This window comes from Lepidochelys kempii, chromosome 1, assembly GCF_965140285.1.
Source record: "Lepidochelys kempii isolate rLepKem1 chromosome 1, rLepKem1.hap1, whole genome shotgun sequence".
Taxonomy (NCBI): Eukaryota; Metazoa; Chordata; order Testudines; family Cheloniidae; genus Lepidochelys; species Lepidochelys kempii.
This window is the reverse complement of record NC_136380.1, coordinates 256931361-256945039: the sequence shown is the minus strand read 5'-3', so window position 1 is coordinate 256945039 and position 13679 is coordinate 256931361. Positions and strand designations below refer to the sequence as shown.

Here is a 13679-nt window from a genome sequence, read left to right as displayed (position 1 = left end):
GCTCCAGGGGGGCCTGGGCCTGAGGGAATCAAAGGGCAGCCACAGGGCGCAGCCAGCGCAGATCAGGCCTGTAAACAGCTGCAGTGACCGGGGCCCAGTCCCCTGGTCCCTACTGTGCCGATATGGCGCGTCCTGCTGGGCCCCAGGGCCTTAGTAACACAGAGTTGCCCCTCGGTAAATTGCCTCTGGTCCATACTACACCAATACAGCCCATCCTGCTGGGATCCAGTGCCACAGTAATACAATCTGGCCCCTAGATAACTATCCCCTAGTCTACACTGCTCCAATATGGGTCATTCTGCTGGGCCCCAGTGCTGCAATAATGTAAATTGGCCGCTCAATAACTGTTCCCTGGTCTATAGTGCACTGATATGGCCTGTTGTGCTGGGCCCCAGTGCCATAGTCACACAAGCTGGCCCCTCAATAAGTATCCCCTGGTCCATACCACACCGATACTGCCAAATGCTGTAGTAACACTAAGTGGCCTCTCAGTCCCTATTTTCTGGTTCATACTGCTCTGATGTGGCCTGTCCGCTCCTGCCAGCTGCCAGAAGTATAGTGATCCAGCCTAGCAGTGGTGCTGGAACTAGAGGTGCTGCTGCAACCCCTGGCTTGAAGTAGTAATACCATACACCAAATACTTGGTTCCATCATCAGCACCCCCACTATAAAAATTGTTCCAGCACCCCAGCAGGCTGGCTCCTTGATAACCATCCCCTGGTCTATACTGCACCAAGAGAAACCATCCTGCCCGGCACCAGTGCTACTGTAACATAGTGCTAGCTTTTAAAGTAATTTTTCTTTTTTTGCATTCAGTTTAAAAAATAAAAGTGTGTTCTGGCCCCAGAGCAGTGTCGCCTTTTTCTGCTGAGCTCTGCTAAGACCCCTGGCAGCAGATCACCTTAAGGGTCTCCAGGGAGCAGAAGATACTTCCAAGAAGGCTGCTGTTGAAAAGCATCTGGTTATATTACAAATTTACAAGCTCTCATGCAGAGAGCAGTACTAGGGTTGCCAGCCCTCAGGATTGTTCTGAAGTCTCCAGGAATTAAAGATTAATCTTTAATTAAAGAACATATCATGTGATGAAACCTCCCAGAATATGCCCAACCAAAATTAGCAACCCTAAATAGTACATTGTGCATGAGTTCTTGTACCATGAATAATATATGGATGGGAGATGACCCTCTACAGTAAGTTTTCCTGTGTTTTCTTATTTTCATACACATGCACCCTATTTGCTTGGTTGTTAGGCTCTTGCTGTACTTCTTAGTCTGTGTCTGTATTGACTGTTCTAGTACTCCTTCCAGATCAGCTGGCTTTGTTGTGACTCTATGATAAATGTAGGTCTGGTGTCTGTGCTGTAATCTCTTCTGTCAATTTACAGTCATCTCTAAGGCCATTGGTCTGGGGCCTTTCACCAGAATTTAATTCACTTTTAAAAAGTTAGAAAAGAAAGTAGAACTCTAATAATATCCTCCAACACATACACTCTGCATAAGTAATTAATTAATAGGTATTTCTATGGAACTCTTCCCCATAATATTTCAGCACCTATGTATTTCAAATTAGAATATATTTTAAAAGTGCCTATCCAGAGCTCTAGCTCTTTGCCAAAAATTAGAATACAGTCATATAAAACAGACCACCTCCACATCTTACTGCCAAGACAAAAAAAATTCCAGCTGCAATAAATCAAATCCAACCAATAGCCTCTTCTCCCCAAACATCAGTCCTCATTATCGTGACTCTCTCCCCCCAGAACTTTGGCTATATAGATCGACCTCATAGTGTGCCCTACAGGTCAACACCCAAGTTATACTCATAGTTTATTTTCTCTAATATCTCTCACGACTTTCGCCAACTTGATTATATTAGACAAGTTAAGAGTTGCATAAAGTAGCACGGTCTAATGCAGTGGTCTCCAAAGTGGGCTGCGCAAGACCATCCCTGGGGGTGTGCGGCAGGAGGAGCGCCGCCGGCACGCCACCGGCAGCTCTTCTACTTTTGGTTCTGCGGCGGCAGGAGGCGAGTGCCTGCGGCAGCTCTTCTACATAGCAGCTCCTCCCTTCTTTTTTCTTCGGCGGCACGCCTGCATCAATTTTTTTTTTCCTGGGGGTACGCGATCAAAAAAGTTTGGAGACCACTGGTCTAATGGATTAAATATTAGACTGGAAACCAGGAACTCCTGACTTCAAAGTGGCTAGGGCTGCCAGATGTTCATTTTTTTATCGGAATACCCAGCGGAAAAGGGACCCTGGCGCTTTGGTCAGCACTGCTGACAGGGCAGGTAAAAGTCTGGTTGGCGTGAGGCTGAAGGTTCCCTACCCAGCTCCATGCAGGTCCTGGGAAGTGGCTGGCATGTCCCTTCGGCTCCTAGGCCTAGTGGCGGCACTCCACACACTGCCCCTGCCCCGAGCACAAGCTCCACAGCTCCCATTGGCTGGGAACCACAGCCAATGGGAGCTGTGGGAGCAGCGCCTGTGGGCAGGGGCAGTGCTCAGAGCTGCCTGGCCATGCCTCTGCCTAGGAGCTGGAGAGACATGCCAGCCGCTTCCCAGGAGCCACCTGAGGTAAGTGCTGCCTGGAGCCCCCCACTGCGAACCCTCTCCTGCACTCCAAACTCCTTTGTCTCAGCCCCAAGCCCCCTCCTGGACCCCAAATGCCTCATCTCTGGCACCATCCCAGAGCATGCACCTCCAGCCAGAGCCCTCACCCCCTCCCTCGCCCCTGCCCCAGCGGAAAGCCCCCTCCCACACCCTGAACCCCTCATTTTGGCTCCACCCTGGAGCCCGCACCCCCCGCTGGAGCCCATACTCCAACCTCCTGCTCCAGCCCAGTGAAAATGAACAACTGAGGATGGGGCAGAGTGAGCAACGGAGGGAGGAGGAATGGAGTGAGCAGGGGCAGGGCAGGGCAAGGGTGTTTGGTTTTGTGCGATTAGAAAGTTAGCAACCCTAAAAGTGGCTCTGATATTGACTCATTATGGAACCTTAATCAAGTCACGTATCCCCACTATGGACCTAATCCAAACCCCATTAAATCAGTGGCAATCTTTCCATTTACTTCACTGGATTTTGGATCAGGCCTTATTAGGGTTGCCAGTTTTTGTTGGACATATTCCTGGAGGTTTCATCACATGACATAATCTTTAATTAAAGATTATTCTTTAATGCCTGGAGACTCCAGGGCAACCCTGGAGGGTTGGCAACCTTGCCGCCTTAGGTCTATAAAAGGGGTAATACAGACCTACTTAGCAAGGTTATTGTGAGGATTAATTAGTCACAGTTTGTATAGCACTTATTCAATGTAAGGTGTTAAGTTACATAATTAAAACTATTTGATTCAGCTCTGGCTTAGGACAACAATCTTTTAAAAGTCTTTTATCCCATCACTTGTGTAAGTGACAATGAGTCATGTACACAACTAAATTATGATTGACATCGAGATAGACATTTTTCGTTAAAAATTCACTGCAAAATGGTTTCCAAATGAATTTGCCCATCACTGAAGTGAAGACATTGCTTGGGTGGAAGGAGGCAATTTTTTAATAGCACAGGACTGAATGTGTGGAGTAAATGGAATTGCAGAGGGATTTTAGAGGGGCAGAATGTAAATTGCTCATCTGATCTTCATGGATAAAGTTTAGGCCTTTAAAAGGTCAAAATCAACACCTTAAATGATTTGGGTTCAAGCTTACCGGAAGGATTACCTCTCTTGGTGCAATACCACAGTGGCTGTGATCTTTTGAGACACAAGCCCTCCCCTGACACTAATAGAAGGGGCTTATAGCACGGCCTTCTCCGTGTCTATCTGAACTCAGATTTGGTGACTTTATGGGCAAAATCAAAGACTTACCTGTTTCCCCATGCTTGTCCTTGGACAGAAGGATGAGTTGGAAATGGGAAAGATGTTGGGGTAGAGTATGTTGTTTGAGATTTGTGCACATTTGTGTGCATGTTCTGTTTAACATTTTTGAATTAATGGTGCAATTATAATTATTTTATACTTACAGAAACCTGATCAGTGGAACATGAAACAAGTGTGAATGAATAAATATTGGAATTTGGTCAGCTATCAAAAGATTAACATTCCTACTTTTCAAACCTTAAAAATGAGCCAATTTCAAATAATTGGTGTTTTCCCAGGCTTGGTAAATGTATCCAGTAGGGTTTTGAGAGGTGGGGTAGATTGAAACTTTAGTTTGAAGCTGGTCCCTCTTTCTCAGGAGGCCCTCCACAATTTTTATTCCCCACAAGACCTGCCTTCTAACTGCTATTTGACCAGGATCTGGCAATTAGCAGACAGGTCACCTAGGGGTACACTACCACATGATCAGAGAGGGAACCAGAGCTGGCAACAGCAGATAGACAGTAGGACTGTCAGGTAGGAAGAAGGAGGGGACCTGCAGTGGAAAAGGGATGACCAAAGGTTGTCAACACCTCTGTTTTATGTCCCACCTGAAAGACAGCATCTTCTGCAAGTGCTTGTTTATAATAAGATCACAATGTGAAGTGATATAGCCTGCAACTGTAATAGCTGCTAGCCAGGTTTCAGTCAGTGAAAGGGGAAGGGGAAAAGAGAATCCTTTGCATAATTGTTGCTGTAGCGATACTGGTTATGGTGCTGTCTTTATCACCTCACTGCATGTGTCAGATCTGGTGACTAATAGCTGGTGTTGCCTTGGTTGTTAGCTATGCTGTGTTGTGCAATTAGATGCTTGCAGTCTCTTTTAGCTCTGCTCTGTATAATTAAAAGCCAGTCTGGTGTTATCATCAGGAATTTAACTTCTTGGTTTTAAAATATACTGATTTTTCTAATCCAAGGTGAAGTTCTCAGCCAGGAACTGTGAATGGATTCATGATGGGCCAGGCCCTCATGAATGGTGAAAGTCAGCACAGCTCTAATGAAGTCAGTTGAGCTGCGCCAATTGACACCAGCTGAGGCTCAGGCCCAGGAAACGTGGAGGGGCTTTGGCTCACCAACTATTTCCTTTAATGTCAGAGACATTTTATAATTAACAGACCTCGCTCTTCCAGAGAGCTTTTCATCCATAGATCTCAAAGTGCTTCATGCAGATGGGTAAGTGTAGTTATCTCCATGGCACAGACAGGTTAAGAGACTTTCCTAAGGTCACACAATGAATTGGTGTCAGAGCTGGGAACAGAGCCCCGATCTGCTAACTCCCCATTCTGTGCCTCATCATGTCAGTTTTCTGAGCGTGCAGCCATGCAGCCAGCCCCTCCCAAAGCATTAACAACAAGTGAAAGGTACCTCCTTCCTCCCCCAGACCAGAAAAGGCACTAACCCCAGGAAACACACAGCAGAGTCTTCTTACTTTGAGGTTTATTGTTAGTCTATAAATTATACAGACAGGACACAAGGACAACACTGTATTTTCAACAACTGATCTGAAGTCATGATTGGGAAAATATGCTATAATGGGCTAATAGTGTCATATAAAAACAGTCTACAATCCAAGTGGAGCCTCATCACTCCACAGAAGCAATCGCTGCTGCATCAGCCAGCTGTACAAAACACGGAGTGAACAAAGCACCAGTAAGGCTTTTTCCCAAGCAGCAGGGAAGCTACCAGGCCTGTGCTTTACATCTGGGGCTCTTTGCAGGAACTGTTTGAAGCAGTGCCAGGTCCCAGCAGGGCCTTTCAGGACCTTTCTGATTCTGCCTCAGCTTTTTGGTTGAGTTCAGTCTGCGGGTTCAGAAATGCTCTCAGCGCAGATCAGAGAGAATTCACACGAAGGCTTCAGAGTGCTCTGAATCCACTGGAAAAGCGTTAGTGGCACAGCCAAGATCAGAGTGTCCGGGTTGAGGGCTGGATGGACGGCATTAGGTGTGTTAGTTTGGGGAGGGAGCGGCAGGAGGGCAGGGCCCTTCTGTTCACATGGCAAACAAGCCCACAGCAACCGTTGTCACTAGGAAGCTGAGGACAAGAATCCACCGTGCCAGTGGAGTGCTAGGCAGCATGTCTGTGTGCTTCATCGATGTCTTTTCACCTTCTTTCACAGGAGCTGGTCCTAAATCAACAGAAATCAAATTTTTAAGAGCAGGAATCAGGCTAGGAAGGGTTTGTTTCTATGTTAGTTTTATATCAATCTCCAAAGATGCACTGATGTTATCCCCTAGCACGCTAAACTGCGGCCAAAGTGAGCAACTGCACAGGATAATGGTGGAGGGGTACACCAGATGTACACCACAAGTGGGTGGGCTAGTGAGACTCAAGGTCAGTAGTCAAGTACCTTCAACCAGTTCAGAAGGGCAGGGTTTGTGGTGTAAATCTTCACATCCCTCCCAGGCATGTAGTACAGTCTAATAACCCTCACTGCCCTGCAAGTGCACTCAATTGGTTTCCTCCATGCCAGATGTGCAGGGTAGCCTCTCACTGCTGTAACTTAATGTGTTTTGGTTCCTTTTGCTTTTTGTAAATCTCAAATTTAGTACAATGCCAGGCTCCTTCTGCTTCCTAGGAGCAGCTCAGTGCGCTGTGTAGAGAAAGCCTGAGTGTTGGTTAAAGCTTTCTCAGTGAAAAGATTTTTCTGGAGCACCTAAGATTATTTCATCTCCTCCTTGGCTTTGCTTCCTGGAAAGCCCAGTGCCTGAGCCTTTCAGACAGTCTCCAGCCTTGTGTTCCCCAGCCACTCTTCATTCCCTGGCTCCAGCCTGACTTCATGGCCCAGTCTTGGCTCGGACTCACAACCCAACCCTTGCTCCCTCTGTACCCTGCCCCAGTCCATTCTCTTCCTTCTGGGGTCTGCATGAGGGCAGAATATACATTGGACTATAGAAGGTTTGCTGAAGCAGGGCTCCTCTCTGTCAGATCTTAGCAGCTCTGCCAGTGGTCAAAAGAGCCTGCATGAGAGTAATGGGAGCCTCCCTCTTTTCCTGGCTGCCTCTTTGTATCCCTGAGCTCCTCACCCTGGTTCAATACTCCCCTATAGGCCCCTCCAACTCCTGGCAGTTGCAGAATGCAGGTAAGCACTTGACATAAAAAAACCTTTAGGGTGGGATTTTCAAAAGGCCAACGCTGAGTGCTTTTGAGAGTGCCACGCTCAATCGTGAAGAGGGGGATAAAATTCCAGAATGACAAAAGATGCATTAAAAATGTTTCATGCCATTTCTGTGAAAATTATCCCATCCTTGAATGTGTAGAGAGACCTACATACAAGGGTGAAATTGAGAGTAATGTTCCTTATGCTGAAATTAAGGCGACCCAACTGAATACCATATGAAAGCGTTGTTTGCTAGTTTCAAAATTCTTAGGTTACAAGAACTTTCTTATTTTAACCACATCCTCTCAGATAAGTCACTTTCTCCAGTAGAAGTCTGGAAGCAATCTTTGCTACGGAATAGTTACTCTGACCCCACAATAACAGCCTGGTTTGTAATGGCTGGAGATCGCTTTGAACCTCAGCATGTCATTCTTGCAATGACAGCATCTTGTCAGTAGATGGAGCCATTTCAGCTCTAAAGTTAGACTAGAATATGGAGGAGTGGGAAAGTAGTCGCCCTCGGATACTGCAGCTGCAAGATCTCAAGCCCCGGGGTGATACCAGTAGTTCTGACTTTGCTATATTTCATAGTAAGGAAATGCTGCAGGGACCACACAGCAGCACTTTCCCAACACTCAGGAGAAAAAGAGAATTTTCTCTTGCTTTCCATAAATATGCACTAACAACAAGCACAAAAAGTTTCAGTCCAAAAGACAGGAGTCTGGGTAGGTCTTCATGTCAAGGGGCTTATAATGGGAGTGCCTCCTCAGTCAGGGCTGTCGCATCAACCCTTACCATGCTACCCTGCGCCCAGTCCTGCAGCTTTTGCTCATGCAAGCAGTCTCAGTTGGGCCGGCGTAACTCCAGTGAAGCCAATAGAGTTACACTGGTGTAAAACCAGTGAGAGGACCAGAAGAATCAGGCCCATTCATTGTAACCCTTCCAAACAGTCAGTTTTGCCATGTGTGAAAGGGGGACGATGATAGCACTTTGAGACCTACTGGGGAAAAGCACTGTAGAAAAGTGGCGAATTTTTATTTCTGCAGAGCTCACAAGACTCCACATGCTTCCGGCCTCCTTTGAGGCTCTCAGCAGCAGTTTCCTCACACAATCGTCTGCTACACTAGCCAACACTAGTGGAGTGGAAATAGAGACACAAGGACAGCTGGCGCCAACTCCTCTTTCTTACCACTCAGCAAGAAAAGGTAAAGGGAAGAAAAAACCCCAAAGGAAACTAAAAATTGACTTTAGGAAGGTTCTTACCTTGCTCATGTGCTTCACTTGTGCCTCTTGTGCGAAGCTCCGGCTTCTGTTGTGCAGGGTGACTGTTCTCATGGCACTGGGACACGAATTTCTGCAGTTCCTCAAACACCTTGAGAACAAGAAACACACACACAGTTACCGCATTACCTGAAATGCTGTCTTCTCTCCTCCCTGAGCCCCTTCTTACTGCATAAGAGATTTTGGGAACTAGAGAAAGACATCTGGCCCAGCCACTGATCCTGTGTGTCCTTCCTTCTCCAGAAAGGAGTCTACCTAAGGGTCTCTCTTGAACTCCTCTATACTCCTTGCTTGTTTAATAGTATGAAGTGTGTGAAATGCTTTCCCAGGGCAATTCAATAGGAAGCTGTGCTCCAATGCTCATCCTCCAGATCAGAGGGGAAGCAGAGTGTGTGTTCTCATAGAAGAGTTGTAGGGGAGGGAGGGGATATGTGGAAATACTAGGATAAAGGGATATGTGGACTCTGATTCCTGCCCCCAAATAAACACTCATGTTCGAACAAGAGCAGCAAAGGAAGAGCCTGCATTCAAATCCTGGAGAGGATCCATTGCCCAAAGGAAAAAAAGTTTTCTAGTATCCAGTCTCTTAGGAGGCTCATAAAAGCAACTTTCACACAGGACAAGTTCAGTACAGCTCTCACTACTCCTGCCAGCCCGCAGCTTCCCTTCAGTTCATCAGTACAAATGCCACCTCGCCTATGTGGAGATAGCAGCTGTACCTTAGGTGGGAGAGGCAGTGGGGAATGTGGGCTAGTTCCTCACCTGTATATTCAGCAAGAATGCCCTCTTGGCTTCCTCCAAGATTCTCTTCTTGGTGGCTGGGTCCATCTCGATGGAGTTCATCCGGGAGCGGTACAGCTGCTTGAACTTTGTGGCATTGGACACCCCTTCAAAGGTGAAGAATTCCAGTCCTTCTCCAGTACTGGGTAGGTGGAGAGCTTTCTGGGCAATCTTTTTTAACACCTGCCCACCAGATAGGTCTCCCAAGTACCGAGTGTAGGCATGGGCCACCAGGAGCTCTGGTTCATGCTGGCCCACATAGTGGAGCCTATTCACATATTTCTGAGTGGACTCGGGACATGAGATCTCTTCCCTCCATAGTGGGCCGTAGAAATACTCCAAGTCTTCCTGAAGGGCAGTCTTACGGTGCAGTTCAGCTGGGAAGTAAACGGGGATATAGGCTGGGTGATCCTTGTTACGCTCAATCTCCTCCTCCAGAGCAGAGTAGATGTAGTACAGAGAAGCCATAACCATCTGCAGTAAAAGGGAAGGAATAAGTCAGCGACAGGGTCTCTCGCCTTCCAGCTTCATGTGCACTTCACGTTAATACAACATATCTGCATATATACACTGTGTATGTGTCACTGGTTATTGGGTCGTACCATATCCCCAACTTCACCTTCACCAAGACAGACCTTGGGATCATAGAAATTAGAGTGTGAAGAATCCTATTAGGTCACATCTAGTCTATTCCCCCATACACCGCTCCCCATACAGGGATGATTTCCAAAAGGTACATTCTCCAGTGCACTGTTCAGTTCTGACTGTCTCAAGAGATTGGGGAACTTATCCCTTTCCTAGGCCCTGACAGACTGTTACACAACCTTTTTACTTTATGATCTGTTCATCTAAAGGGCAGACCTCTGCTCAGACACCACAGATGTTGGAACCGCAGCCCCTATCCCTTCATTAAGGTCAGTAAATAGGGTGGCTACTTTCCTTTCACTTTGGTTGCCTCAAGGAGACCAGATAGGAACATCTTTTCAGAGACATTCAGCTAGTAATCCTCAAAAAACACCCACCCACCGTGGCAGCCAAGGTCACTCCTGGCATAAAAGAGGACAGGAAGCACATTCCATCTCTGAAAAGGGACTTTGTGAAAAGATCATTGGGAGGTTGTGTATTTGTTGTGTCTCTATTGCCAATTCACATTTTCTCCTCTTACAAGATGCTTTTTCTAACTGCCAGCCCTTCAAACTGGGGCTTGACAGTTAAACTGGGCTCTTTCCTTCTTGTACATCATCACCAGAAGATCCTGCTGCTCAAATGTTGCTTTCGTTAACACATGTACAGTCCCATTGTCTTTTCAGTCAGGGTGCTCAGGGGTAACTAAGGGCAGAATCTGAAGGCAATGTGATACAGATGGCTCAGGCTTGGTTAAAAATTCTGCTGTGGATACAAAAACCAGAAAAGAAACCAGTTCACTCTCCCTGATCTGTGTTGTTTCTACAGGGCTGACAGCAGCAAAAAGTAATCACTCCTACATTTCCCACTACAGTCAGCAGCTATTTCTACATAGTCATGTTTCAGAAGAGATCTGTATATTACAGGGAAGTTAGCAACAGAAATAAAAAGGATTTTAAACACTGACCCCATTAGCCAAATCCTTGGAAATGTCTGGTAACAGCCAAAGGAAGCTTGGTTACAAAATAGAGGAAAATTGCATGGCAAGTTAAGAAAACTTAACTAGAATAGTTGATATTTTCAAAGCTAACTAGAGGCTTTAGTGGAAGTTGTGTGGCTAAATCCCCCAGTTGATTTTGAAAATCGCAGCCAGTCGGCATTACCTTTTGGAGCCCATAGTTACTTCTGACTCTCCCTGACAACAGATCACTATCCTCTCAGAAACTGACCTGAATCCCTTGGTCTCTGAGGAATGACTTGTGGGGGGCGGGGGTGGAAAGTGTTACTGTTACCCCCCTTTGAAGTTCATTGCCTAGGTAATGCCACATCCCCATTTGCAGGAGTTTGGCACTGTAGTTACTTTCAGAAATTGGTGGATGATTGAGTCATGCTAGATCAAATCAACACCTGTGGCATGACAATCCATGTGTCACATCCTCAAGGCTCTCCGGAATTTCTAGCTCACTTGGCTTTCCTGTTTTTCCTTATGGCTTTGTTTATTATGTGATTCAGCTGTTGGGAACCCCATTATCTCTCCAGGGTTAACTTACGCCTAGATATTGTATGATCATAGAAATTGCAGAGTTATGTATAACTGGTCCTGCTCAAGCTGAGCAAAAAGGGCTCCATAAGGTAATTAGCATTTATTCATTCATTCACTCAACTGGAGCAATGATTAGCTCTTGCATATTTGTGAATGACACTGTTTGCTCAAATCCATTAACTGTATGGTCGTGTCCTCAGGTCCAGTGCAAAACCAAGTTATAATTCTAATATTACAGAGGAAACAACTAGGAACCTTCAGGACCAGAGACTATTCTACAGCCTGGCAGACCTCACTTTTAGGAAATGACTTCCAATATCAAGACTGAATTTTCCTTGTCTCTTTCCTGCTGTTACTTCCATGTATACCCACTTCGATCATTCTAAATAATTTGTCACCCTCCTTGGTGGCTTTAAACCCTTCATATGCTTGTACACAATTATATCTCCATCAATCATCATTTGACTATAATCAAACACATGGGCATTTAATTGCTTTAATCTTTCCTCACAAATCAATTTCTTCAGCCCTTTCTTGTAGCCTCAGCAAAGCAAGGCACACCCCCACTAAGCGTAGCTTCGGTACCCACCCAGAAATACACAGCTCTGTGTCACATTCTGCAACAGGAGTTTGCAAGACATTGAGAGAGCCCTGAAGTTACTTGGGGCCAGATGCTGGCGTGATGAGTGACACAATGATGCCACGTTGTCATGACCCAAAGATTTTCCCGTTCAGGAGCCCTGGCTTGGCTGTTCTGAATTAGACACGAGAGGTTCCCTAGAGCCCAGTTTTCCCCATCCACTCCAGCAGCGCTGCAGGGTTACCTTAAACTCCTGGAGTGACACCTGCCCCCTCTGGAAATTCTTCATGAACTCTGTGCTCTCTGCCTGCTCATGCACCTCTTTGGTGGCTTCCTTCAGGGCTTCTGATAAGTCTCCAGGCATGCTGGGAAAACGTTAGGAAAAAGCCCATCAGTGTCAGAAACATCTCACCACCCCCTCCAAAACAAAAGCTAGCTCTTTCCCAACAAGTGGGGTGGGGAGAAAAAGCATCCCAGGGTGGGAGTGGAAAGAGAAGGACCATCAGCATCCCAAATTCTGCCAGGAGAGGGGGAAGAGATTGTAAGTAGAAAGGAGGAGAAAGGGAAAAGGATCCTCCCATTCCCAGTAGAGTAGAGGTGGAGAGCAGCAATCCGAATCCCAACCCAAAGAGTGAGGTGGGGAGAAATGCCATTCCTTTCTATGATAATTTCCCTTGGATTCTAGCCCCACTGTCACCTTTCAGAGCTGTGTGTCTTGGAACCTTCCATTTCTCTTTTCTTTTCTTCCTTCGCTTTTTCACTCTTCTGTTGTCTTCTTCTCTCCTGTCCCCCTTTGTCCTCTCTTCTCTCAGGGCTCTGGGAAGCTTTGGAATTAAGCAGCCCTTCTGCATCCTGCTTTATACTTGGCTCAGATCACGTGAGCAACCAAACAGCTGACCCTGGTGTAATTGTTGCAACATACACACTTTCCTCCAGGGAAGGGAGGAGTCTCCTGACCTCTCTTGACAATGAAGCTCAAAAACAGGATGTTGAAAGATGTCTCCTTACAGAATGCTGGGCAGTTTGCCCAGGCTTATTAACCCTTTTTCTGCCCAGCTGGTAGCACCGAGAACTAAGACGCTCCAGTGTGAATGCTTGGGACGATTCACTAATGCTTAAGGGGTTCACACTGGGAAATTAATTCAGATTAAAGCAGGGTGTGAATTTAAAGTGCAATCTCTAGTCCTGATCAACTCCCTGTGTGGAGACTGATTCCAGAATAAGGGTGACTTTTTCCGAATTAGTTTAATCCATTTTTGTAAGTGGATTAACTAATTCAGAATAAGGCACTCTAATTCCCTGTGTGGATGCTCATATTCTGCAATAAATCAAGACTAGCTATTCAGAATAACTCCCCGTGTAGACAAGCCCTCAGAGTCTATCTGTACATGTCCTCCCTTTCAGATAACATGGAGCTCAGACTTTGAGGAGGAGTGAATGGAAATGATGGTTGGCAGCTTCAAGGGTACTAAGTTCCCACACAGTAACTGCTTGGTACATGGCACAGAGAAGGTACATGCTAAAGACCCAAACAAGGGCATGCGCAAGAATAAAAATGTGACTGCCTTTGGAGGGGCATGTTCTGTTGCTCGCTTGCTCTCCCCAGCGCGGCCACGGGGCCGGAGGAGCTCTGTGCCCCACCGTTTATTGTGCACATCCCTGGACCTGAAGGATGGTGAACTATACCTGGGTTAGGGGAAATTCTGGTGGAGGTCTGCAGAGACCTTGAAATACAAACCTGGGTCTAGGGGCAAAAGAGAACCGGATTGTCTAGAGACTGGTTTCCTGGCAGTAGTTGCTGGCACCTGCCCCTTTGCGGTTGTAACTGGTGAATAATTAGGAACTCATGGGGCCAAAATGGAGTTCTC

General features: G+C 46.4%; 1 protein-coding gene across 3 annotated transcripts; it reads right to left on the bottom strand.

Moving 5' to 3' along the window:
* Nucleotides 1-5326: 5326 nt before the first annotated feature.
* On the bottom strand, nt 5327-12700 carry HMOX1 (heme oxygenase 1). 3 transcript variants are annotated; one of them, XM_073324834.1, is made up of 5 exons: nt 12509-12698; nt 12056-12176; nt 9047-9538; nt 8267-8375; nt 5327-6031 (listed from the first exon to the last, which is right to left on the bottom strand). In XM_073324834.1, exons 1-5 carry the CDS (start codon nt 12538-12540, stop codon nt 5895-5897), a joined length of 891 nt encoding a protein of 296 aa, XP_073180935.1. In that variant the 5' UTR covers nt 12541-12698; the 3' UTR covers nt 5327-5894. The 3 variants fall into 3 exon arrangements, with proteins under 3 accessions (XP_073180935.1, XP_073180944.1, XP_073180953.1); XM_073324843.2 differs by lacking the exon at nt 12056-12176 and having other exon boundaries at nt 12509-12700; XM_073324852.2 differs by lacking the exons at nt 12056-12176; nt 12509-12698 and adding an exon at nt 10230-12039.
* Nucleotides 12701-13679: the final 979 nt, after the last annotated feature.

Excerpts from the sequence above, each read along its gene's own strand:
- HMOX1 (XM_073324834.1), bottom strand. The coding sequence starts at position 12,540 with ATGGAAGGTTCCAAGACACACAGCTCTGAAAG. Across the intron at positions 12,177-12,508 it reads AAGACACACAGCTCTGAAAG|CATGCCTGGAGACTTATCAG; the intron begins GTGACAGTGGGG and ends ACGTTTTCCCAG. Across the intron at positions 6,032-8,266 it reads AAGTGAAGCACATGAGCAAG|GACCAGCTCCTGTGAAAGAA; the intron begins GTAAGAACCTTC and ends CTGTTGATTTAG.